The sequence below is a fragment of the Borostomias antarcticus genome (assembly GCF_949987555.1).
Source record: "Borostomias antarcticus genome assembly, chromosome: 8".
Lineage (NCBI taxonomy): Eukaryota > Metazoa > Chordata > Actinopteri > Stomiiformes > Stomiidae > Borostomias > Borostomias antarcticus.
This window is the reverse complement of record NC_140241.1, coordinates 13,140,678-13,167,433: the sequence shown is the minus strand read 5'-3', so window position 1 is coordinate 13,167,433 and position 26,756 is coordinate 13,140,678. Positions and strand designations below refer to the sequence as shown.

General features: G+C 45.5%; 1 protein-coding gene across 1 annotated transcript in view; it reads left to right on the top strand.

The window, feature by feature from the left end:
• The window catches only part of rftn1b (raftlin, lipid raft linker 1b), a gene marked incomplete at its 3' end in the record, with an annotated part of 209,341 nt that overhangs the window by 57,773 nt on the left and 124,812 nt on the right, over positions 1-26,756 (top strand). Inside the window, exon 3 of the mRNA XM_084442475.1 lies at positions 5,393-5,624. Within this exon, the coding sequence (XP_084298601.1) occupies positions 5,393-5,624 (232 nt within the window). The remainder of the gene's footprint in view (positions 1-5,392; positions 5,625-26,756) is intronic.

Below are 26,756 nucleotides of genomic sequence, written 5' to 3'. Positions count from 1 at the left end.
TTAACACGGTATTTCACCCTTTGCGAGTGCTTTGTGAATAGCAAGGTTTATTTTCGGGTTATTTAGGTTTTGTAACAGGCCAGGAGAAGCTAGCCCCTGTAACAGGCCAGGAGAAGCTAGCCCCTGTAACTAGGCCAGGAGAAGCTAGCCCCTGTAACAGGTCAGGAGAAGCTAGCCCCTGTAACAGGCCAGGAGAAGCTAGCCCCTGTAACAGGCCAAGAGAAGCTAGCCCCTGCAACAGGTCAGGAGAAGCTAGCCCCTGTAACAGGTCAGGAGAAGCTAGCCCCTGTAACAGGCCAAGAGAAGCTAGCCCCTGCAACAGGTCAGGAGAAGCTAGCCCCTGCAACAGGTCAGGAGAAGCTAGCCCCTGTAACAGGTCAGGAGAAGCTAGCCCCTGTAACAGGCCAGGAGAAGCTAGCCCCTCTAACTAGGCCAGGAGAAGCTAGCCCCTGTAACATGCCAGGACAAGCTAGCCCCTTTAACAGGTCAGGAGAAGCTAGCCCCTGTAACAGGTCAGGAGAAGCTAGCCCCTGTAACTAGGCCAGGAGAAGCTAGCCCCTGTAGCAGGCCAGGAGAAGCTAGCCCCTGAAACAGGTCAGGAGAAGCTAGCCCCTGTAACAGGTCAGGAGAAGCTAGCCCCTGTAGCAGGCCAGGAGAAGCTATCCCCTGTTAGCTCTTTATTCTGGGCCCATTTCGCTCCCTCCTTCTCAAGGTTCATGCAAATATGATGGAGCCTGTCCTCCCCGCCGACTGTGTAGCCCCCACACATCAATCTCTCAGCTTATTAATTTAATATTTACTCATTTATTTTTAAACCCGCTGACTGACGGAGCCACCGGTGCAGAGGAGGGGCGAGGGAGGAGCGGAGGTGTTTTTCCAGCATGTGGAGGTTGAGGCGTGGGACTGGGGCTGGGAATGGGGCTGGGACTGGCACTGGGGCTGGGGCTGGGGCTGGGGCTGGGAATGGGAATGGGAATGGGAATGGGAATGGGAATGGGAATGGGAATGGGAATGGGAATGGGACTGGGGCTGGGGCTGGGAATGGGACTGGGACTGGGACTGCTTCATGGTCGAGGGCCGTAGGGACGTCCTGGAAGCATCTGCCACGTCTTTCTCTTTTTGAAAGATAAGCCTGTTCTTCAGGAACACTCCCACACACAAGCAGCTCTGTAGATTATCATACGTCTACTGGAAGCATATACAGTAGACATCGTACACACATGCAAACACACACACACACGCACACACACACACACACACACACACATACATGCACACACACACACACACACATGCACACACACACATACACAGACACACACACATGCACACACACACACACACATGCACACACAGAATGAGTTTTCCAAGCATTACTCACATTAACGTTGGCAGTTAGGGTTAGGGTGTGTGTGCGTGCGTGTGTGTGGTTATATATTAATAAAAAGTCAGTTTAGGTTTAGAATAAAACTACAAAACAATTTTAACGTGCTGTGCCTGAGACCAGCCTGCTTCGGGCATGTGCACACTCACATACACAAACACACACACACACACACACACACACACACACACACACTCATACGCACACACACACACACGCATACACACACGCTCACACCTATAGTATCTATTGCTATTTTCAGTCACTGTACAAATTTGTTAACCGCAGTATGTATTTCACAGCTCTGAGGCTAGCACCGTGGTGTGAGAGGCAACAACACAGAACTTCAACGTGTTGACATTTTCTAGAGCAGATCATCACAGTGTGTCTGCCCCTGCTAGTGCAGTGAGCGTCTGACTGCAAGAGAAGGGCCAGCCTGGTGTGGACGGTGTGTCGGCCTGTGAGACCTGTCTCAGGATGTGGGTCCCTGCTCAGCCACCCTGGCCTGTCTCAGGATGTGGGTCCCTGCTCAGCCACCCTGGCCTGTCTCAGGATGTGGACCCCTGCTCAGCGACCCTGGCCTGTCTCAGGAGGTGGATCCTGATTCCCATGCATGGTTGAGCAGCAGACTTTCTGTTTGATGGTTCTGTGCTAAGACAATTTTCAAGAAAACCAATTTGTTGGTTGTCTGGCCAGAGCCTCCCTTCCATTCTGTTTCACGGTGTGATTTCTTCTCTCTGTCTGTCTGCGGGTGAGAGAACATTTTTCCAGGGTAAACAAAAAAATGTAGAAAAGCAATTGGCTTCCTATTTGCTGATAAGCTCCCCAGACTGCTGCCCAATGAACCACAGGCCTCGCAAACAAGGTGCTCACATGGCTCCTTATTAAACATAAACATTGACTTTACAATAAGCTACTAATCTGTAACTATCAACCTAAACAAAGACGTTTTCTAGAGATAACAGGCTCATCACTGAGTAAACATTCTTGCCACGTCACAAGATTTAATGCAACTTGGTCCAGGCTGTGTTTGCCGGACCAAAACATTCATGAGATGAATGAATATATTTCAGCTCCAGAGGAGATGGTGTGTGAGGGAGGGGAGTGAAGGAGTTTCAGTAGCATCACAGAGATTACAGCCAACTTTAGTCCTGCCTTATGGCCTATTGGTCCTTAATGAAAACCGTGTCTCATACTGCTTTCAACAGGGGAGTGCAGAGAGGGTTGCAGCTTCATGCTAATACCCAGCGTCTCTGAGAGCAGGCCAATCCACCGCCAAGCCCCCGGGACACGACTCTGTGTTTATGCATCGCCCAAATAAAATCACACATCACACGAGGACTCAGTATTTTCCCAGAAGCAGTTGGTGGGAAGTGGCGGGATGGCAATGGTGGCCTGTCTCTTTGCGTTAATTCCTCCACGCTCTCAACTCCGGGAGCTCCTGCACCAAAAGACTGGGACAGAGCGTGGTTGAGAACCCGCTGGGTATTTTTTGAGCCTGGAGGGAGGGTATTCTTCTTCTTTTTGTTCGAAGCTGTTTCATATTGGACTTGTGGGTTCTGGCCCAGTCCTCAGTTCCGGACTGAATCAGCCTCAGTTTATCTCACCACGCTGCTTCCTCACCACGCTGCTTCCTCACCACGCTGCTTCCTCACCACGCTGGTTCCTCACCACGCTGCTTCCTCACCACGCTGCTTCCTCACCAGGCTGCTTCCTCACCACGCTGCTTCCTCACCATGCTGCTTCCTCACCACGCTGCTTCCTCACCATGCTGCTTCCTCACCATGCTGCTTCCTCATCTGTGATGGAAACTGTCTTATTCTCCTCCCTCTACTCACCTGGTGTCCTGGTGAAATACTGTACTGTTACAGACCTCCATGTTGTACTGTTACAGACCTCCATGTTGTACTGTTACAGACCTCCATGTGACGTTAAACACACTGAGTTCAGTTGCCGAAGTCGGATTGATTCATGACACGTTTGCAGGGCCTCCTGACATGTTAAGGGATGAACATCGAAGCGTGAGAATGTTCAGGGCCTCCTGACTTGTTAAGGGATGAACATCGAAGCGTGAGAATGTTCAGGGCCTTCTGACTTGTTAAGGGATGAACATCGTCCTTCATTATCTGCTATCAGTGCTCATGCTGATCTCAGACAGCAGGCTACTGATTGTTAGCATCTCGTTGCTAATGTGGGGAGCCAGTCAGAGACAGGATGCTGTGAGGATCGCCACCGTACAGGATGACCATATTAGCATCTCCTGACCTCAGCATGACCTCACCATGACCTCAGCGTGACCTCCCATAAGTCCACTGCCCACTATGGCTCTACCTCTCACCCCAACTCTCTACCTATTCTATTCAGCCCTGTTCTACCGAGATCTATTCAGTCTCCAGACATGCTCCATCTCCTAGCTCTCTCTCTCTCTCTCTCTCTCTCTCTCTCTCACTCTCTCTCTCTCCTGGCATTCTCCCACACACCACAGCTGGTTGGATGGGTTTGAATGTCGCCCTCGCAGAGGTTTCTGGGAACCCAGCTGTCAAGCGACCCGGGGCCAAGCTCTCTTTGTCTGTCTGTCCGTCTGTCTGTCTGTTTTTCTCTCTCCCTCTTTCTTTCTTTCTTTCTTTCTTTCTTTCTTTCTTTCTTTCTTTCTTTCTTTCTTTCTTTCTTTCTTTCTTTCTTTCTTTCTTTCTATGTCTGTATCTCTCAAATTTTCTCTCTCGGAGAGATGTTCATTAGTATTCTCTCCGTTCTGATTGGCCGCCCATGGCAGGGGCTGTGTGCTGCTTATTGTTGCACAGCTGGCTGGCTCTGAATAGAGGCTGACCCTCTGTCTGTCTGTCTGTCACTGTGTCTGCCTGCTTCTGTGTCTATCTGTCACTGTGTCTGTTTGTCTGTCTACTTCTGTGTCTGTCTGTCACTGTCTGTCTGTCACTGTGTCTGTCTGTCTGTCACTGTGTCTGCCACTGTGTCTGTCACTGTGTCTGTCTGTCTGCCAGTGTCTGTCTGTCTGTCACTGTGTCTGTCTGTCTGTCTGCCACTGTGTCTGTCACTGTGTCTGTCACTGTGTCTGTCTGCCACTGTCCTGTATGTCTTGAACAGGGCTGTCGAGGCAGCACAGAGACTGAGCTTTTAAAACAGAAACAAGATAATATAATAATAACTTATTTTCTTCTTGTTGGGCAGTTCAGTGGCATGTTCTCCATCAGAAACGGACTGGAATCACATGGAATAGAACCAGTCCGCTCTGATTGGAATGTTAATGTGCTCATGTTAGTGTTCAGACCAGGGATCTGCAGCCAAAGACCATACCGGCCCAAACTAAGGAGAAGAACCTGAGATCAACGCTCTCATCCAATCATGCGCTGAATTGCGCAGCTCTTAGTTTTGAAATTGGTGGGGATGTTTTTGAACCAGTTTGTTATATTTTTTACACCTCCTTATTAACTCCTTATTAACTCCTAATCATTTGTTGAATGGTTGCTGTGCTGTTGCCTTGGTTTCAGTTTAGTTTAGTTTAGTTTAGTTTATTAGACACTCGCTAAAATACATGACAGAGTAATTCATGCATCATAAAAATGTCACGGATAGCACAAAAAAAGTCAAAGACTTATTTCCGTTTTGCTCCTTGGTCTCACACTATACAGTGCATAAACATGAATAACATTACCTACAGCTTAAGAGCAGAATCACAAAAATACACCATATTATGCACCATAATACACCATAGACAGTTTAGTTAGGCCCTGGTTAAGCTTTGTTGTACATTATGCCTATGGCCTGGTCTGTGGGTTTCCTGCATTAAAGTATCTATCTACTAGCTCAACCTTGATTATCTACCTATCTAACTTCACTCCTGGTCTCTCTTTACTCTCTCATCTCTCATGTCTCTCCTCTCTCTCTCCTGTCTCATCTCTCCTGCCTCGTCTCTCGCTCCTCTCTCCTCTCTCTCTGCTCTCTTTCTCCCGTCTCATCTCTCTCTCTCTCTCTCTTTCTGCTCTCTGCCAGATGGCACGTCGACCCTGCGTCTCTCCTCCGTGCGGGAGCTTCCGTCACAGCTCCAGGACCTGTACCAGCAGGGCTTCATCCTGGTGGCCGTCCACCCCTTCATCCACCCCTGTGGCCCCGGGGCCGGCAGCTCCCAGCACCAGCTCAGCTCCCAGCACCAGCTCAGCTCCCAGCACCAGCTCAGCTCCCAGCACCAGCTCTACCGGGCTGTCCTGGTCCGACTCAACGATGGGTAGGAATCTCGCTCATACTGTGCTGTAAAGATGAATACAGACTCTGGCTAAATCGTTGTGTTCATAAAGTATGTTACTGTATTGAGTCACGCAGGGGCAGTACTTATCCAAACAACTGAGATTGATTTATTATAATATTGATTGAACTGAAAAGATAGTGTGCGTGTTTTCAGTTTCCAGAAGCGTGTAGTAATGTACATGAATGTGACCTTTCACCCAGAATCCCCATGTGAAGAGCTTGTATTTTGGACAGCTTGTTTGGGCCGAGGTGTCAGACCAGCGGCAGTAGTTCTGGACGTGAGTCAGCAGTAATCTCATCCCAAGGCTCTGATCGAGCCACCGGCCCAAATCACCCCGCACGTCCAAAGGTTAACATCTGCCCCCAACATCTGCCCTGCACTCCCCTGTCCAGCCGCCTCAGGGAAGGGGGTGGCCAGCCTGGGCAGGGTCGAGCTCCGGGGGTCAGGGAAGAGCGTGGGGGGGGGGGGGGGGAGCCCTGGCAGGGTTGAGCTCCGGGGGTCAGGAAGAGCGTGGGGGGGGGGGAGCCCTGGCAGGGTTGAGCTCCGGGGGTCAGGGAAGAGCGTGGGGGGGGCCCTGGCAGGGTTGAGCTCCGGGGGTCAGGGAAGAGCATGGGGGGGGGGAGCCCTGGCAGGATTGACAGCTCGCCTGCCTGTCATCAGCTGGCTCCTCTGACGGCCACTAGCCTGCTTTAATATGCCATGCCTCTGAGGGCAGAGCTGTGTGTGTTGTGTGTGTGTGTGTGTGTTGTGTGTGTGTGTGTGTGTGTGTGTGTGTGTGTGTGTGTGTGTGTGTGTGTGTGTGGGTGTGGGTGAAGAACCAGACACTCACTACCCCAAGAGAGTGCAGCACTTTAATCTCTCACCCTTCTCTCTTAGCGGTATTTTATGACCTGTCTCGCAGTGTGTGTGTGTGTGTGTGTGTGTATGCGTGCGCGTCTGTGTGTGTGTGTGTGTGTGTGTGTGTGTGTGTGTGTGTGGGAGTCTAGCATGGGTCCCCTGGGATCTGAGTCTGTTCTCTGTGTTAGATCCAGGGCTGTGGAATCAGACAGTGATGCCAGCCCTGGTTCATCCCATGACCTCCCTCCCTTCTGAACATGCTATCCAGGAATTCACCTCAGATTCCTGACAAATTAATATTTCATTCTGAGTGTAGACAAATAAGTCCAGGCAAATTCCTCAGGGTATTGGGGACTAAGATCCTTCTCCCTTTTGTGTTTGTACTTTATTAAGTTTGTTTAAGTTTTAGCAATTTGGAATAAGTAAACTGACTGTATTCCAGTTGTCAGTAAATCCTTCTATGAGAATGTTTGTCTGGAGTAAGTGAACGGACTGTATTCCAGTCATGCTCAGTAAAGCTGTCTGTAAGAAGCAGTGCCTCCAGCTGTCACAGTGCTGGAGGAAGAAGGAGGACAAGTGTGGTGCTGTGGAGCTGAGCTGAAACAAAGCAGTGGGCTGGTACAGACAGAGGTGGGGTTAGTTGGTACAGTGGAGATGGGGGCTAGTTGTAATTCATGATGATACAGGGGGAGGTGGGGGTTAGTTGGTACAGGGGGAGGTGAGGGTTAGTTAGTACAGACAGAGGTGGGGGTTAGTTGGCATAGGGGGAGGGGGGGGTTGGTTGGTATGGGGAAGGTTGGGGTTAGTTGGTACTAGGGCTGTCCCTAACGACTATTTTTCTAACGATTAATCTAGCGATTATTTTTTCGATTAGTCGATTAATCTAACGACTAATTTAACGATCATTCTAACAATTATTTTTTTTACTGTTCGATTAATATATCACTTAATTTTCCCCAAATAAATGTCAAAAACTTATCTTATTAACATTTCTGTATTTTATTCAATTATTCTTGTACAAATATATAAATTAGGCTTCTGCACTGCAGGGCAATATTCCACAACAAAAAATATCCTCTCTGTCTTACAGTCCAACATAAAATATAATATTATAAAATATAAAAGTTAACTTCAAATAAAAGGAAAAGTGCAAGTAATGCAGTAGGCAAGTTCCTCTTCCACCCAGCCAGCAATGTTTTCCGCTGTGTGGCGCTCCTCAAGCGGCATCGTGGTCAGACTGTATGAAGTCAGCTCCCAGTCTTCAGAGATAAAGTGGCAGGTGACTCTTAAGTACGCCTCGGTGGCAATACTTGTCCAAGCATCTGTGGTGAGTGTGATTTTTTTATTTTTTTATTTCAGATTTCACTCTCTCTAGAGTAGCCTCGTATTTCTTCTCCATCAAATTTGTGAAGTGGTGCCTGGAGGGAAGTGTATACCCTGGGTGAAATGTGTTGATCATCTCACGGAAGCCTTGACCCTCCACAATAGCAACAGGTCTCATGTCCTTGATCTGTAAGATGCAGTTAGAAAGCTGAGCAGCCATCTGGGGTGTGCATGAGGTTGTGTTCTTTTTGTGGAAAAAGTCCTCCACACTGCTTTGCCTCCTGAAAATATTAAGCACATTAGTTAATTAAATAGCTAATGCTAATAGTGGCATATTTAAAAATAAGACTAGTTTTAATGTTTTCTCAGGCGAGAAAGTAACCATGTAGATTCCCAATATGTGGTCAGTTTATCCAAATAACCTCTGTTTTCGGAGATTTTAGCACACCGTTCTTCAAAAGCTCCGGTAGCTTCCCTGTTGCCTAGCAACATGTGCTTGTAAACAAAACGCTCTGCGCCCTACCTCGCGCAAAGCACACATTTGTTATCATGTGTAGGCCCCTTAATTTCCACCTCACTGCTATGTTTAGCCAACTTGAATGCCAACATGGCCATTTAGAAGTCTGTCCATCACCACAACACATAGCTAGCTAGTAGCTACATGGCTAGCTAACGTTACTCTCGCTGCTATGTTATGATTAGCTAAATTGATGCTAACGTAGCCATTTAGGTGCGAGCACCACAATGACAATAGGCTACCGTAGCTAGCCAGCTACATAGCTAACGTTACTAACACCAGAAGACATACAAACTGTGGTGTACGGTGGCCGACGCGTGCAAATCACAACGGCAAATCCGGAACACAACGGCAAGTTCAAAAACACAACCGCAAAGTTCAAACACAACAACAAAGTTAAAAAACACAACAGCAAGTCAGAAAACACAACTGCAAGTCGGAAACACAAATGCAATACAGAATACACAACAGCAAGAGAGAAAACACAATCGCAAAATGGAAACCACGATTGCAACTCCCCAAAACACAACGACAATAACCAGAAATCACATTAGAAATGTGTCAACCGGAAAGGGATTTACTACTTGTTGAATCTGATTGGGCAGCTATAGTGTCAATAACAGTGGGACATATGCGGGAAGCGAATACTCAAATTAATTTGAAATGATACGTTTAATGACTGGGTTTAAGAATGGAACTATTTTTCTCCCACATGCAGGAGCCTATCTTGCCTCCTGCCAGGCTGTTGTTATAAATAAGAAGTTCTTAACTACTTGCCTGGATAAATAAAGATTATTGATTGCTGATGAGTTAGCTAGCTAATTGTCATTGATGTCATATCAAATATTGGACATTTTTATCTATAGCTAGTGACCTGCTTTAGTAGGCTAGTGGCCTCTAAGTAGTTTGCACAAAACAGCTGATCAGACGTTACGATGCGCTAGGCTCTTGGCTAGTCTATGTGTGACACCTAGATGGCAATATAGCGAAAATAATGAAGATATGTGTGGTGGTGATAGGATAACATTCATATACAGAGAGAGGACGAGTAGTTGTTTTGTTGTATATTATTTCAATATACAACAGAGATCATCTACAAAATAGATTACATCCTAATTCGTAGCATCATCCATGTCTAAATCCCGAGCAGCCAACACTTGGCCAACTCAACATCTGTCCTCTGTAAGGAAATCAGGTTACTGCGTGTCATAGCTGGGTAGACTCGGACACAAGGTTTTTACTCTGGAGCATGCTCTGACTACGAGCACTTGTGTCAGCGGTAGGCGAAGTGGGCATAGATGGAACTGGGGCAGTTGATGAGTCAGACAACTCAGTCGCGAACACGGTATCAACCAAGTCAACTACCTCACTCAGTCCTGCGCACGGGTAGGCTACATGCGCACACATGGAACACTTCAGGAAACCTAGCTCTGGGCCAACACATCAGGCTGTAGAACAGAGGGATATGTTCCAAAACCTCCAGCATAGGCATAACCCTGCCACCAGCAATATCGTTACCGAGCAAGAACATTTACACCTATTGGAAAAGACGGACGCACGGCCACCTTACACTCCTGCCTATCACAACTGTGCACCAGATGGAGAGGCACCGACACATATCTCATTTCGATGTACTGTACCAATACACTAGAACCAGTGGAAGACTTTTCAGAGAAAGGCAGAATATCAGAGAGTATAAAAGACTGGGCTGCTCCCGTATCTCTCAATATGCGCACTGGATACTGGTCCGCCGCCGTGCCACTGAGAGACACCCACCCACAGGAACGGTGCGTAACCAGGGTGCAGTGAACCGCGCACTCCACCCAACTGGCGCTACTGGTTGCACCAAACCAACCTCCTTGGGGTGTTTGCTGGGCTGCGACATTTTGCGTTTCAACATGAAGCAGTCGGCCCTTACTCCAGCCAACCAGCTAACGTCAAAATCACTAGGACAAGAATGAATGAATGATGATGCTACGAATTAGGATGTAATCTATTTTGTAGAGAATGATGATTGAAATAATATACAACAAAATAACTACTCGTCCTCTCTGTATATTAATGTTATCCTATCACCACCACAGATATACTCAAAACATATCTTCATTATTTTCGCTATTATTGCCATCTAGGTACGTGTCACATAGCCAAGAGCCTGGCTATGCATCGTAACGTCTGATCAGCAGTTTTGTGCAAACTACTTAGAGGCCACTAGCCTCCTAAAGCAGGTCACTAGCTATAGATAAAAATGTCCAATATTTGATATCACATCAATGAGCTAGCTAGCTAGCTCATCAGCAATCAATAACCTTTATTTATCCAGGCAAGTAGTTATTTATAACAACAGCCTGGCAGGAGGCAAGATAACAGCCTGGCAGGAGGCAAGATAGGCTCCTGCATGTGGGAGAAAAATAGTTCCATTCTTAAACCCAGTCATTAAACGTATCATTTCAAATTAATTTGAGTATTCGCTTCCCGCATATGTCCCACTGTTATTGACACTATAGCTGCCCAATCAGATTCAACAAGTAGTAAATCCCTTTCCGGTTGACACATTTCTAATGTGATTTCTGGTTATTGTCGTTGTGTTTTGGGGAGTTGCAATCGTGGTTTCCAATTTGCGATTGTGTTTTCTCTCTTGCTGTTGTGTATTCTGTATTGCATTTGTGTTTCCGACTTGCAGTTGTGTTTTCTGACTTGCTGTTGTGTTTTTTAACTTTGTTGTTGTGTTTGAACATTGCGGTTGTGTTTTTTGGACTTGCCGTTGTGTTCCGGATTTGCCGTTGTGATTTGCACGCGTCGGCCACCGTAGTGGTGAGCTACATTGCTTGTGTAACATTAGCTAGTAGCTATCCATTTTTCACTCATACACGGACGGAAAAGTGAACAGAAATACAACGGTGACTTACGGTGCTATCTTGCGGCTGTCTTCACAAAGAGCTCCGGGATGCTTTCGCTTCAAGTGCTCGTTCATTGCAGATGTACTGCTGTGATAAGCCATTTCAATTTTGCAGTTTACAGAGCACTACATTGTTCGGTTTTTGTGTGAAGTACTCCCACACTTTGGACGATCGTGGGCGAGGTTTTTTAGCTGCCGGCTCTACTCCGGGTACCTCCATGTTTCCACTGGTCGCAGCCATGTTGTTTATTTGCGACGCATCGACGCACATTACGCAAGTCGACGTATTGACATAGTCGATTACGTCGACGCGTCGTCCCAGCCCTAGTTGGTACAGATGGAGGTGGGGGTTAGTTGGTACAGGGGGAGGTTGGGGTTAGTTGGTACAGATGGAGGTGGGGGTTAGTTGGTACAGGGGGAGGTTGGGGTTAGTTGGTACAGGGGGAGGTTGGGGTTAGTTGGTACAGGGGGAAGTGGGGGTTAGTTGGTACAGATGGAGCTGGGGTCAGTTGGTACAGGGGAGGTGGGAGTTAGTTGTTACAGATGGAGGTGGGGGTTAGTTGGTACAGGTGGAGGTGGGGGCTAGTTGGTGGAGGTGGGGGCTAGTTGTAATTCATGATGATACAGGGGGAGTTGGGGGTTAGTTGGTACAGGGGGAGGTTGATTTTAGATACAGGGGGAGGTTGGGTTTATATCTTATAGGGGGAGGTTGGGGGTAGATGGTACAGGGGGAGGTGGGGGTTAGTTGTAATTCACAACAGTACAGGGGGAGGTGGGGGTTAGTTGTAATTCACGACAGCTCACCCCTTCTGGTGTCTCCGGTCTTGCTCATGGCTGACATGCTCCATAGGGTTCAGATATCACACACACAGAAACAAACACTAAACAACCCTGCACACGAAGACACAGAGACAAAGAAGCGTAACAGGAATCATATTGATTGTGTTTGAAAGAGCGGATGACCATGGCCTTCTCCTCCAGACAGCTGCCTTCCACCCAGAGAGAGAGAGAGAGAGAGAGAGAGAGAGAGAAGAGAGAGAGAGAGGAGGGAAGAGCAGACGATAGCAGGAAGGAAGACCACAGCTGGGGTGGGAAGAAAGAGAGAGAGAAAGAGAGAGAGAGGGAGTGATAGAGAGAGAGAGAAAGAGAGAGGGAGGGAGTGATAGGGAGAGAGATAAAGAGAAAGAAATATAGAGAGCGAGTGCTAGAGAGAAAGAGAGATTGATTGATTTTTAACAAACCTTTAATTACAGTAACACTATTCAACAACTCACATGCTCATGGATGCCACAATCCACATACAATCACACCAACAAAAAATAAATCACATACCCTTAAAAATAAAACCTATGCAAAGATAGTATTAAAAACCAGCCCCCCCTCAATAACAGAACAAACCACTTCATTAAAACACCACTGCAATACGAACTCGTCCACATTGCTCATCAAGGAGAAAAACCTAAAATCAACCCGTACTCTCGCTTTTACCAGAGCAATAAACAACGAGAGTAAGTCTTGCTCCCGACCCCCTTCAATTTTGCATTTCCTACTCTTGTAAATAGATAACTTTGCTTGCCCCACCACAACATTCAACAGTTGCCACTTGGCCGCATTTACTTTCCGGTACCCATCCCCAAAAATAAACCCCCTCTCTGTCCAAGTCTCCCCACAGTGCAAGAAAAACGTTTTAAGGGCGTCTACCAGCACCCCCAATCTTTCACACTCAATGTAACAATGAAAAAATGATTCTGGAGACTGACAGAAAGGACATTCACTGGAGACAGCCTAATTGATTCTGGACAGAAAACTATTAACGGCCAGGGCCCCCTGCAAGATTGTCCCCTGCAGATGGCCTGTCCTCCTGCTCAGCGGACCCTTGTACAGGACCCTCCACACCGGCTTGCACTCATTCACCACATGGAATTCTGCTCTCCATACTGTGTCCTGTCTCTCATTCAGCCCACTTTTATTCAAAGCAACAACACAGCACTTGTACAGCATTTTTCCAGTCAACACATACAGATCCATTTCAGCAGGCGACCTAGTGTTCAACAAAGGTTCTGTGCAGCCAGTCAAGTCTATCTCCAGACCCAACTCAGGGAAAGGGTCCCCTCTTTCAGGAATTTCCAGTCCTGTGGCGTACTCCGTCAACATGCTCAGTTCATCAGAAGTGAGTCTGCTCAGCCGCGCACTCAGAAACGTCTTAGTAAGCCGATGCGACCGCAACCCCAGCAGCGACGCCACTGCCTGCGTGTCTTGAAGAGCTGGTCCCGCAGCGTCCACTATGTGTTTCAGCTGGACAGCTCCGACTGAGCACAGTCTCTGAGTGAGGCCAGGCGTACAATTACCCTGAATGTCCAACCTGGCCCCATGTATCAAGGGTTCCTCCAAGAGCCAAAACAGTGATGCTGTAGGCTCCAATCTGTGCCACCTAAACAACTTCCGGGCTCTGACCAGTCCCTTATAGAAAGGTGGTAAATCATTGGTACTCTTGGCAACACATTCCGTCAAAAAGAAGGACCCACTCATACCCCAGCCCTGAACCTTCCTCAGAATGACCTACTCATACCCCAGCCCTGAACCTTCCTCAGAATGACCAACTCATACCCCAGCCCTGAACCTTCCTCAGAATGACCCACTCATACCCCAGCCCTGAACCTTCCTCAGAATGCTACTCACAAGAGGTCTCCATAGCACCTCCCCCCTCCCACAGAGATAATGTTGTTTAAACTGCAGTCTAAAAGTTGCTACTCTGCTTTCTAAATGCACTAGGCCCTGTCCTCCTTCCTCCTTTGGCAGGTATAACATACACTGCGGTACCCAGTGCATCTTCTCCCACAGAAAATTAACCAAAATGGACTGTAATTTCCTCAGCAACCCAGCAGGGGGCTCCATACATGATAGCTTGTGCCAAAGGGTGGATGCTGCCAAATTGTTAACGATCAAAACTCTTCCTCTATATGACAACTTTGGCAGTAACCATTTCCACTTAGCTAACCTGCCTTCCACCTTCTCTACCATTCCCTCCCAATTCTTCCCCACAGTCTGATCATCACCTAAAAACACCCCTAAGTACTTGAGACCCCCCCTCTTCCACTGAAGCCCAAGCCTGAAGCCCAAGCCCGCCAAGGCTTCACTCTCCGCCCAGTTTACTTTAGCAGAAGACAAAACACCAAACCTCCCCACAATCTCCCTAACACAATTCACATCCTGTTGGTGTTTTACCATAACAACAATATCATCTGCATATGCGGACAACACAATGGGTGTATCCCTAAGGCCAGGTAAAACTAAACCATTAATACAGGATCGTAAATTGTGCAACATTGGCTCAATTGATAGTGCATATAACATACCAGACATTGAACAGCCCTGGCGCACCCCTCTACACACCCTAAAAGGCTTACACAACACTCCATTGATTTTCAGCATGCTCTTGTAATGGATTTTAACTGATCTAGTCAAAAAGGATTTACCAAGATTCGCTCAAAAGGTTAAGTCTGGTTTATTGAGAAAACAAATACGAGTGCAAGGACTTCCTGGACAACGCAACAAGAGTGGTTCATCCAAAGAAGTGAAGCCTCCTGATCTTGTGCTGCCTTATATTCAAGCAAAACACAGGTACGGCGCTTCCAGGATGTGATGGGCTAATCCATTGTACGTCATATGAAATGGCAGGCGTGGCCGAGAATACAGACATGTGACATGAGAAAAGGCGGCAATTTCTTGGAGACAAAAGGACAAAGGATGGTTATTCTGGAGTAGACATTTCTAGGTGTGTGGACCTCCTGGAGGCCACCCTGTCTATGTGAACGGTTGAGGGAGGTGGTGAGTTACAAAAGGAGAGAAAGAACAAAGGTTTAAAGTGTTTGGAATAGGAAGGTCTTGAGGCCAGATGTAAATTCTATAACAATCCCCCATTTGTGCCTGACCAGGCACATAAAAATCAAATATAAAAATCCAAACACAAAGTGTAAACATTCAGCTATGCTATACATGTGGAAAGGAAATAATCTCTTCTTGTCTACTAGGTGGCGCAGAGTAAAAAAAAGAACTTTATTGTGAAATATTTAACAAAAATTAGATTATTTTCTTTCCACGTGCAAATTCACGCACCAAAACTCCCTTGCTTCAGAAATTTGACAGGAAACAAGGTAAAAAAGATGACAGGATTACTAGTCTAAAAGTGGACAACCATTCACCAAAAACCTTGATTTAAAGTTTGACAGAAACAAGGTAAAAAGATGACATGGTTACCAGTGTAAAAAGGGCAAAAAAAATTCAAAGTTCATTCACTCCTGTTGTGAACAATCGAATGTAATTTCTTCTGGATCGTAGCTTCCATGTTTGCGTCTCTGAATGTCCAATGTAGGTTCCAGTGTGTGCGGGGTTAGAGGTGCAGTCACTGCTGTTGAGCTTGTTCACGTTGTCATAACAACAACCACGAGAAGGAGGTGACCGGCAAGGTCAATCTCCGATTGTTTATCTGAGGAGAGGACAGTGTGGCGGTGACCGGCAAGGTCACTCTCCGATTGCTCATCAGAGGAGAGGACAGTGTGGCGGCCCACTGCTTTGCCCTTGAGATCTCTGGTTCGGCTGCATGGACCGTCCTCTCAGCTACTTTTGACAGCTATTCCACACAGGCCTGAATTAGAGGTCTTCACGGGTCGGGTAAATCCGAGAGGACCCGAACTGGACCCGAGACCTGTACGGGTCCGGGTCCACATTTCCACGCTTTTATTATGGTCAATTGGGTTCGGGTGGATCTGATTCTATTACCTCGGGTCTCGGGTCTGTGTCATTATGCGTAATACCCGAGAGAAACGCATGACGCGAATTCAGTGAGACCGCGGGCGCGACGCGAGCGGAGACACGGCAGCCACCACCAGTAGCCTACCTTGTGAAAAATAAGCTGAAAGAAAATGAATATAAAGAGGTCAAACCTAGTGGCAGCTTTGTGTAGCCTTATTTATTTACGGCCGTTTCATTTCCATGCTGCCACATCACAGCCTGACAAAACAGCGATTGATCCTGTCAAGATTGAGAGGAAATCGCAATTCCATCAAAATGTGATGCAACAGCATGCAAGCCAACAGCCGTGACAGCCTAAGTGATTAATGCTACTGCTACTTGCTACTACTACCTGTCGGATCTGTAAAATACCCGATCCGACTCGGGTCTCGGGTCTCTGTCCTACTGCTCTCGGACAAAATCGGGTCCGGTATACATATTTTAAAAAATGATCAGATTTAGTCGGATCTCGGAACAAATGTCTCGGGTCCATCTCGGTTTCGGGTCCACATTTTAGACCCGAGAAGACCTCTAGCCTGAATGCCATGGTCCTGATTGTTCCATCTTTGACGGGTAGGTTCACCCCGCTACTTCTCTACTTCTCTTCCATGTTTTCTGGCCTCTTCTCAGGCTGCTCATCTGCTCCTTGGTTTGGGACGCAATGGCTCTCATGGACCCACGAAGTTCTCTCAGCTACTCTGGCAGCCGTCTGCGTGGTGAGTTGAATCTGGTACGGCCCCAGGTCGCGGATCAGGACCCAATGGCCTGGTTGAAGATGATAAGAAGAAGCCCTCTCTGGTGTCCGGAATGGTCGCCTTCCCTTAGTGGGGACTTCATACGGGGCAGGTCGGCAATGTCTGAGAGACATGGGAGGAGAGACCTGTGAATCCACAGATGAGAGAGACAGCAGAGACAAAACAGAAGAGCAAGAGGAGAGTCCTCTGGTCTGGTCTGGTCTCCCTGTTCCCCTCTTTGGTCAGGAAGCCCCTCTTTGGTCAGGAACGGTTATCAGCAGTCTGTTGAAGATACTCAGAAACATCGTTAAGTGCAAGCCACATTCTATCATCTCCTCTTCCCGGCAGGAGATGATCCTGCTTAGGGGAAAAATGGTGTTAGTCAGTCAGGAAAAACTTAAGCAGGGTGTCTGTTCAAGTGTCATTAGAGCCAGTCGGGCTCGTCAGTCTATGTAGTTTGTCAGTGGGGACCTAGCTTTTGTCCATTTACCGAATTGGACAGTAGCAGGGATCTAGGCTCTGCAGTAGCCTACAGTGACATCAGGGGCAGTGTAAGAATTGCTTTAACACGCCCAGTCCCCAGTCGTGATCAAGGCAATTGGATTTTGCTCTTAGAATTTCTCTCGCGATTTCATGAAATAAAAATAAAATAAAAACATTCTCGTCTCAACAAAAGAACACCCCCTAAGGGTGTAAACAAATTCCCTGAAGTCAGGATAAAACAGAGATGGGGGAAAAAAATGCATCACTCAAATAAAATAAAAACACTAAAATGAACTCGCTTCATTTACAATTAACAAATATCAATTATCTAACAGAGTATTTGGCACGCTTCAGAAAAAATGGTCTCTTCCCTATGTCATACTTATCTGTCGTTCACGGTGAGTCGGTGACATGGCGTTGGTCCTGCATCCCACGAACCACAGGTGTCGCCCATCTGTAGGGAAGCAGGCCGGTAACCTCCATCTCCACCTCCGGTCCCGTGCCCGTCTCCTGGTTCGGCATTCACCCGTCACGACAGTTGTCTGTAAAAACACTCAGAAAAACACTCAGCCCTGATGAATGTGCCTCAAACTATAAACATGAGATATTTAACATAAACATAAAAAATATATAATTGGGTTGTTAGGAGATGCTGCATGCAGATTAAGATATTTGACAAATATGAACAACCTTCTGTTCATCCTGCACAGCTGTACTATCTGACGGTCCCTCAGCTAGACTGTCTATTCCTGGCCTAGTCATGACTGTTGTGGGTTGTTCACTCCAGCAGGTGGCGCCGAATCCCAGGTTGTAGGATTCTCCCTCTCATTTTGCCTGCGGTAGCTGTGACATTCTCTAATCCAGTGATCCGGTTCACCACAATGAAAACATGCATCCTCATTTCTGTCTTCCAGCTGTCTCAACTGAGCAGCTTGTAATCTGGCTGCACCTAGCTTCATATTTCAACTCCCTCTTTTCAATGTGATCACGAAGACGCTCCGCATAGCGGAAATGATCAACAACTTCTTCGAGAGAAGTCGACTCCCAGGTGTGGCACGTCAACCTAACTTGGTCGGACAAAGAGGAGAGAGAGTTATTCATTAATTGTTGTTTCAAAATCTTTTTATAATCGGCGTTCGCTTTGTCCATGCCACTGTGTGCGGCGAAGACTGATTCTAACCGTTCCCAAAATTTCTCGAACTGTTAATCGGAATTTTGTTTGCAATATGTGATACGGTCCCAATCCATCTTTTTAGGGAATCGAGTTTTGATTCTGTTCAACAGCGCAGCGTTTTGGCCAGTAAAATCGACATGAGAAAAAGGCAACGTAATGTCAAACGGATCTTTCACATCGACCCATTTTAAACCAAGCACTTGTCGTATGATCATGGCGATTTCCTCCGCGTGAGGCTCATACATTCGAACTAAACTGTTAAAAAGATTTTCAAACTCATCAATGTCTTTGGTCGGATCGGGCAAGGTTTTAGCTACATCACGCAGTTCATCAGAACGCCACGGTCTATAAACCCTAATCTCTGGAGTCCAGGCCGCGTAACCAGCTGCATCATTTATTTGAGAAGGGCGAGGAACAGGATTTGGGCAGCGTATCAGTGGGGCTTGTATTTGCGGTCCCTCCAGACTATCTCTAGCCATTTGCAGTTGTTCCAAATTAAACTTAGCCTCAGATATAGCTCTAGCCAATTCTTCCTTCCTGATCTGTTCTTGTTTGGTGTAATCTCTCGTAGAAAGGGGCGCGCTTAATTCGTATTGTCGAGGCGAGAGAGAAGGGACGTGGCTAATAATGGCGGGAGCATGAAAAGGGGGAAGAACAACAGCCTGGTTGGGTGGTGTGAGCACGGGGCAACGAGTCGAGGGGGACAGATCTAATTTTAAATCAGAGTGACTCAATGGGGGAAGCGGCGGAGACGCCGTTGGCTGTACAGTTCCTTTGTATTTTTTCTCTGACCTCAAAAATCCTTCCCGCGCTACGGACTCCCAAATTTTAAACGCAGCCCAATCGATGGCATTACCACTTTTCCTCCCCAACTTAGTTTTCTCAAATGCTTCTAGTTGAGCCCTAACGTTGGCCAAGGCTTTAACGCTAAGCGTACCAGATGGAGACGGAAAACTGCTATGCTTATTCCATAGTAGAATCTGCCAACAGGCACTAGCAGAATACTTTAGGGCAACAATTTTAGCTGGACCAGACAATTTAAGAATATCAAGCGATGAGCTAGTAGTGGAACCCATAATGCACAAGAATACAATCTAAAATAGCAATGAAACTCAAATACACAGGAAATAGAAACAATTTCGAAAGAAACAAAGACACATTAAACCGCTAAGTAACTCACCCAGCAACTGGTCCTTTGTTGTCCCTCTGGCTCGGGCGGGATCACCGGGAGAGCGGAGTAGTTGTTGTTGTTGTTTCCTTTGTCTCCCAGACAACCAGCTAGCCTACTGGAAATCTAGCAGTTACGATTTAACAGTGTACAAAATGTGAACAATACCTACCTGGATAATAGGCGTGCTGAACAAACAATACAAGGCAAGAGCCGAAGCTCAAACAGTAAACAACAAAACGAACAACCCTGTGTAGGGACACGGAACACAAAGGACGAACAAAGGCCCACGTTAAAACAAGCAAAAAAACATATGCCTGCCCGGCTGAACCACCAGCCTCTTGGTTGGAAGCTAAAACTCGTTTAGGCTACAACAACCACCCGGGATGAAGGGGAAAACGTTTCTCCAAGAAACGCGGATCGGACACTACCAAATCACTCCCAGTAGCTACCTTCGTTGAGAAAACATACACCGGCTTGCGGTTTTAATTTCACCCGCGACCGGCCAAAGGGGAAGCCCGTTCTGTGCCAACTTTGACTCAACACCAACTCAACCGTTCTAAACTGCAACCGATAAACAACCTAAACTGTACATCAACTGCAGGGGAACAAATGTAACCGCCGCTGGTAATTTGGTCCTCAACTAGGCAAAGGTAATTTTTCAGTTTTTTACAGATTATGAAAGTGCAGATTGTAAGATTTCAAATGAGGTCTCATACATTGAAATCTGAACATAGTTGAAGAAGATATGCTTATTTGAATGCTAGCACTGCCAAATCAACTTAGCTGAGAAATCCCCCTCCAAAGTTCTCCAACATTTTCACACCTCTGACTGCCAGGTAATGGGCGTGAACAATAGCCTGGTAACCGCACCCCCAGCCACTCCCCCACTGGACGATCTGTCATTATCTGTCAGAGTGGCTGTCAACTTGGGGTATTACCTGAGAGTGGCTGCCAAGTGGGGTGCTCTCTCACTGATGACCCCACACTCTTTGAGTCAGTATTAATCTTGTTCTTAACTGCATTCACAACACAATATAAGATGAAGTTCAAATTTAACGTTCTTTATTGTCACATACATGATATAAAGTACAAGCATAAGTAGTAAAGTGTACAAAAAAAGGCAACAGTCTAAGTGTTAAGGGGAGACACCCCAGGTGAATAGGAAAAAAAAAAGCCTTAATAGGTATCACCATCAAACTCCCCCAGTTTGTTAGGTACATTAAGGAGCATCTTTTTTGTATTACAAGTTTTCTGATATCTTATGGATAAATATGCAAATTAGGCATTATATGCGCTAAATATGCGCTAATTTGCATAATTTCTGGAAATCAATTTTTTTAACTGGTTCAAGCCAGATTCAAAATTCTTGTTTCATTTTGTTCACATATCCCTATTCAAACTTTGTCCAAGGGGGATTTTTGATATCTCTTTTCTTCACTTCAGAAATCAGAAAATACTGTCAACAGTCATAAAAAGACCAATTTTCGCCATGTTTTAGGGATAAACTGTTATATAAATCAGGCTATGAATGAAATTTAAAAAATCCCCCTTGGACAAACTCTCAGAATATGGATTGGAACAAAACTGGAAAGTTAGGTGTATGTAGGTGCTACTCAAGTGGTGGTTTTGATGTCCCTAAGATGAGAAATAACTCATTTTGAGGAAACGGGCTTTGAAAATTTGTATTGTAAAAAACCATACATTTGCATTGTAAACCAATATTTACAAACACAATATCCAATCACATCATTAGTAACAACATTACACAAAAACTGAAAACTGAATAACACAGCATGTTGTGGATTCAAAATAGTCCAGGAGTAGACATTTTGTATAGAGAAGTAAGACCTGTTTAGTTGGAAGCCCACTCACCACGTCAAGGTACAGCCCACGAGTGGGATGTTAGTAAAACGAGACTAGAGACGAGACAATGTAAGTAGGGAAGAGAACATTCCCTTTTAGAAAGCTTGTATTATTTTGTTAAACAGATCATGGACAAAGATACAGATGTGGGAACATAAGAATGTAACTTGACCCGCGGTATTCTAACAGGCGCTTTACGTCATTCCGCACCACCGCTCGCCTGCCCATAGGGGCGCAGTAATACCACTCATTGACCCATTGCTGGCTCGCACATTAGATGAGCCTACCGTTCTCAAACTCCTTGTTGTCTGTCTGGTTGTAATTTAATTATTACGAACAAAGCCTATCTATTTATAGTTTCTATCTCTGTAACTGTCGCCGGGTCTATATCTGTTAACTGTCGGGACAAGTAGAAGTTTAATACATTAGGCTGAGTGTTCTCATATGGAACATGGCATCAGGACGAGTAAGATGGCTAACGGAGATGACCAGAGATGTGTTTGAAATGGTTCACTCACTCCCTACTCCCTATTACCATGGATGTATTGAGTGCGACTCATAGTGAACTACATGGGGAATGATTTAACAGTTTTGGGACACTACATGGAATATAACTGCGTAAGATATTCATGACTCAAACAAGCAGACGCGCCGATCACTGATGGCAGCAGGTTGAAATATCAGGTAGTATTCAGGTTCCATGTTTAGTTGAATGATAAATCCCATATAAATGGTTGGAATTCTAATGATGTGCAAGTGTGATTTTGTCAACTTAATGCTGTCTGCTAATAGCAGCCTGTGAAGCTGCACGATGAGACCGTGATAGCACGTTAGCTCACGACAGCAGCTTCCATAATATTAACGGTAGCTGTCGGTGGCTAAAAAGCAGATAGCTAACTTTACAACGTTGATTCCTGTAGCTATTTTGATGCTATAAGTTCAACTTCTGTTTCTCAGGCAGGAACGGAGACGAACTCGCATTAGCAGCAAAGCAGCTAGAGGAATGATCGCGCGGTCTCTTTAGCCCTGAGACCATCAGGCAGGCAGCAGGAGGTCGTTGAAGGCTTTATATATTATTATGATATTATGTCTAATAATACATTCGTTGAAAGTACACAGGCTGATCTACTATACGGAATTGGACCGAGGAGTGTTCTCATATGGAACTAGGCTGCGCGCCCGCCCGCGACAAGAGCTGAATTGTAGTCAGCTTTCCCCGCTGCGCGCAGGACGCGTGCGTCGCCTTCTCCGAGCGAGAACGCAGGCGGAATGTCGCTCCCCCTCTGAAACGGCCTTGACTCCTGGAATCCCAAGGTCTTTCATATTGAAATTCTCTTGATGGTCTGGGAAGAGACGTGTTAAGGGAGTGCATCAGTCGTGAGCCTTGACAGTAGATACCAGCCTGCGCTGCGCTCAGAACAAAGTTGGATGAATGGATGGACTTTTTGGAATCCTGGAAAATGTTTATTGCGCTCTAAAATCATGAAAGCATAAATGTAAAAATGCAGCAACAGAAGTAGTCTAGATGAGATGGTGGTTTAAATGAATGGCAACACATAAATTGAGACATAAATTGAGACTGGTGATAATGCTGATAATCTACAGTAGGGCCTACCTCTGGCTGAGTTCATGGTTACAGCCATTCATCTCTTACACATGGGCCTATACAATACTTGCACAATCTACTTTGGACGTTAATCCATCTATCAATCAAACTAGCGAATTCAATGGCCGGTCATGGCAAAGCACCCGCTAACGCAGCCTACCCCCCTCCCCACGATCCAGGGCTAGGAAACCGGTTCATCCAGTTTATTTGAATATAAAATAATTTTGGGGGGGGGGGGGGGGGGTGTTACAATAGTCTAGTCCAGGTTCGCTGGAGGACCTGTATTTTCAGTGTTTGCTGGTAGCGGACTGCATCGATCAATGCAATGACTCTTCAGTTTTACCCTTTTCATCAATAAAACATCATTTTTACAACCATGTCTCATTGATTGGGAAGGCATTTAGAGCTGCCGGTCTATTAGCCTACATTCGGACTCAGAGGATGACATAACTGTTTATTGAGAAACAATTGGCTATATAAAGAAATACCACAATGCATGTAGTCTAGATATATTACATTATGGTTATACACTTTATGGTAGACTGCCCTCTCGCTCGCTAAGCAGGCTACATTGTGGCTGTTTTGTTCATCGCCTATAGGCTACACATTAGAAAAATGTTTTTTTTTATATAGACCTAGAAGGAATCATTTCCTATTTTAATACAATTCAAATTCTGCTTAGAGGGAATTATTTTCAACGGACATTATGACCTGAGCATAATTAATAATTATCTAAGTTAATATAGGCCTATGAGAACGCAACGCTTTTTACGATAGGCTAGGCCTATGCGTCTTGTGATTGTACTGTAGCCTAGGCTACAACTTAAGGCTTGCCCTATTGAATTCATTTTATAGCCTACTAGGCTACTCATTATTATCGAATTATCTAGTTGATATATGAATAAAACAATAAGCCGTTTTAATGGCTATGGGCTACTAGTTGTAGCTATATGATGCGCTCTGCTCTTACGCACGGTTGAGGCGGCAGCTCAAATACACTTCGCACATATCCTCTGCTATAGCCTCTCACAGACAGCTAGGTGCACTTCATGCATTGGTAGACAGTTCTGCAGCTTGTCTTCACCATGCAGGTATTTTGGTGGGGGTATTCTTCTGTGGACACTGCGAGGGGCGCAGCCGGTGGCTGTTTGGAGGCCAGAGCGCGCAGCTCTTCAGCCAACTGGAGGATGTCGCGTCTGGGGAGGCTCTGCGTCTCTCCACCAGTCCCCAGCGAGTCCAAGCTATTCCCAATGAATAATACTTATTTATAATAGCCTACGTAGCGCGAAACTGTGCATATAATAGGCTGTAGCCAGCGCGAAACTGCGCATTCCCTATAGCCGTTCATGGAACGACTGGCGGCCGGTATAAATAAATAAAAACGTACACGATATTTTCTTATTTGAATGATCTTGAATATATATATATTCAAGATCATTCAAATAACAAAATATTGTGTATATTGTGCATGTGAAGGCACTCACTGTCAAACCTGCCGCTATCTATGCACAAGATAGTTAATGTCCGGATATGATTGGCAATGAGTGATCTTTACTCATGGCGACTATGTCAATTTTATATGGATCCACAAGTCGATCAAGCTTATTTTTTCTTTGTATCGTGCTGAAGCCATATAGCCTACTGCACTCAGACTTGGCTACATTAGCTGGTGCCCTGTCTTCAAATTTACTTCCGGGGTTTACAAGTAGCCTACCAGTTGAATGCGTTCCAGAAACACTCCGTGTTAAGGGAGTGCATCAGTCGTGAGCCTTGACAGTAGATACCAGCCTGCGCTGCGCTCAGAACAAAGTTGGATGAATGGATGGACTTTTTGGAATCCTGGAAAATGTTTATTGCGCTCTAAAATCATGAAAGCATAAATGTAAAAATGCAGCAACAGAAGTAGTCTAGATGAGATGGTGGTTTAAATGAATGGCAACACATAAATTGAGACATAAATTGAGACTGTTGATAATGCTGATAATCTACAGTAGGGCCTACCTCTGGCTGAGTTCATGGTTACAGCCATTCATCTCTTACACATGGGCCTATACAATACTTGCACAATCTACTTTGGACGTTAATCCATCAATCTATCAATCAAACTAGCGAATTCAATGGCCGGTCATGGCAAAGCACCTGCTAACGCAGGCTACCCCCCTCCCACGATCCAGGGCTAGGAAACCGGTTCATCCAGTTTATTTGAATATAAAAGAATTTGGGGGGGGGGGGTTACAATAGTCTAGTCCAGGTTCGCTGGAGGACCTGTATTTTCAGTGTTTGCTGGTAGCGGACTGCATCGATCAATGCAATGACTCTCCATGTTTTCCAGTTTTACCCTTTTCATCAATAAAACATCATTTTTACAACCATGTCTCATTGATTGTGAAGGCATTTAGAGCTGCCGGTCTATTAGCCTACATTCGGACTCAGAGGATGACTTAACTGTTTATTGAGAAACAATTGGCTATATAAAGAAATACCACAATGCATGTAGTCTAGATATATTACATTATGGTTATACACTTTATGGTAGACTGCCCTCTCGCTCGCTAAGCAGGCTACATTGTGGCTGTTTTGTTCATCGCCTATAGGCTACACATTAGAAAAATGTTTTTTTTTAAATAGACCTAGAAGGAATCAGAATATGTGGAAATTTAACTTTAGCCTATTTTAATACAATTCAAATTCTGCTTAGAGGGAATTATTTTCAACGGACATTATGACCTGAGCATAATTAATAATTATCTAAGTTAATATAGGCCTATGAGAACGCAACGCTTTTTACGATAGGCTAGGCCTATGCGTCTTGTGATTGTACTGTAGCCTAGGCTACAACTTAAGGCTTGCCCTATTGAATTCATTTTATAGCCTACTAGGCTACTCATTATTATCGAATTATCTAGTTGATATATGAATAAAACAATAAGCCGTTTTAATGGCTATGGGCTACTAGTTGTAGCTATATGATGCGCTCTGCTCTTATACGCACGGTTGAGGCGGCAGCTCAAATACACAGCCAACTGGAGATGTCGCGTCTGGGGAGGCTCTGTGTCTCTCCACCATTCCCCAGCGAGTCCAAGCTCCCTCAATGAATAATACTTAGGCCTATTTATAATAGCCTACATAGCGCGAAACTGTGCATATAATAGGCTGTAGCCAGCGCGAAACTGCGCATTCCCTATAGCCGTTCATTGAACAGCTGGCGGCCGGTATAAATAAATAAAAACATACACGATATTTTGTTATTTGAATGATCTTGAATATATATATTCAAAGATCATTCAAATAACAACATATTGTGTATGTTTTTTTCATTTATAATTTAACAATAGGGGGTGCAACAGAACACAATTTTAGGGAAAGTCATTGACAGGCGGACTTCAATGTTTTATTAAAATATAGTTATGTGCAAATGAAAACCCACAATCGTCCTATGGACCTTACCCCGATTTTGGAAATCAGATAAAGGCGTTCACAAGACCATTTCAATAATCGCATTATTACAATTATCGGTTGATGTCTCACTGTCAAACCTGCCGCTATGCACAAGATAGTTAATGTCCGGATATGATTGGCAATGAGTGATCTTTACTCATGGCGACTATTTCAATTTTGTATGGATCCACACCTCCGATCAAGCTTATTTTTTCTTTGTATCGTGCTGAAGCCATATAGCCTACTGCGCTCAGACTTGGCTACATTAGCTGGTG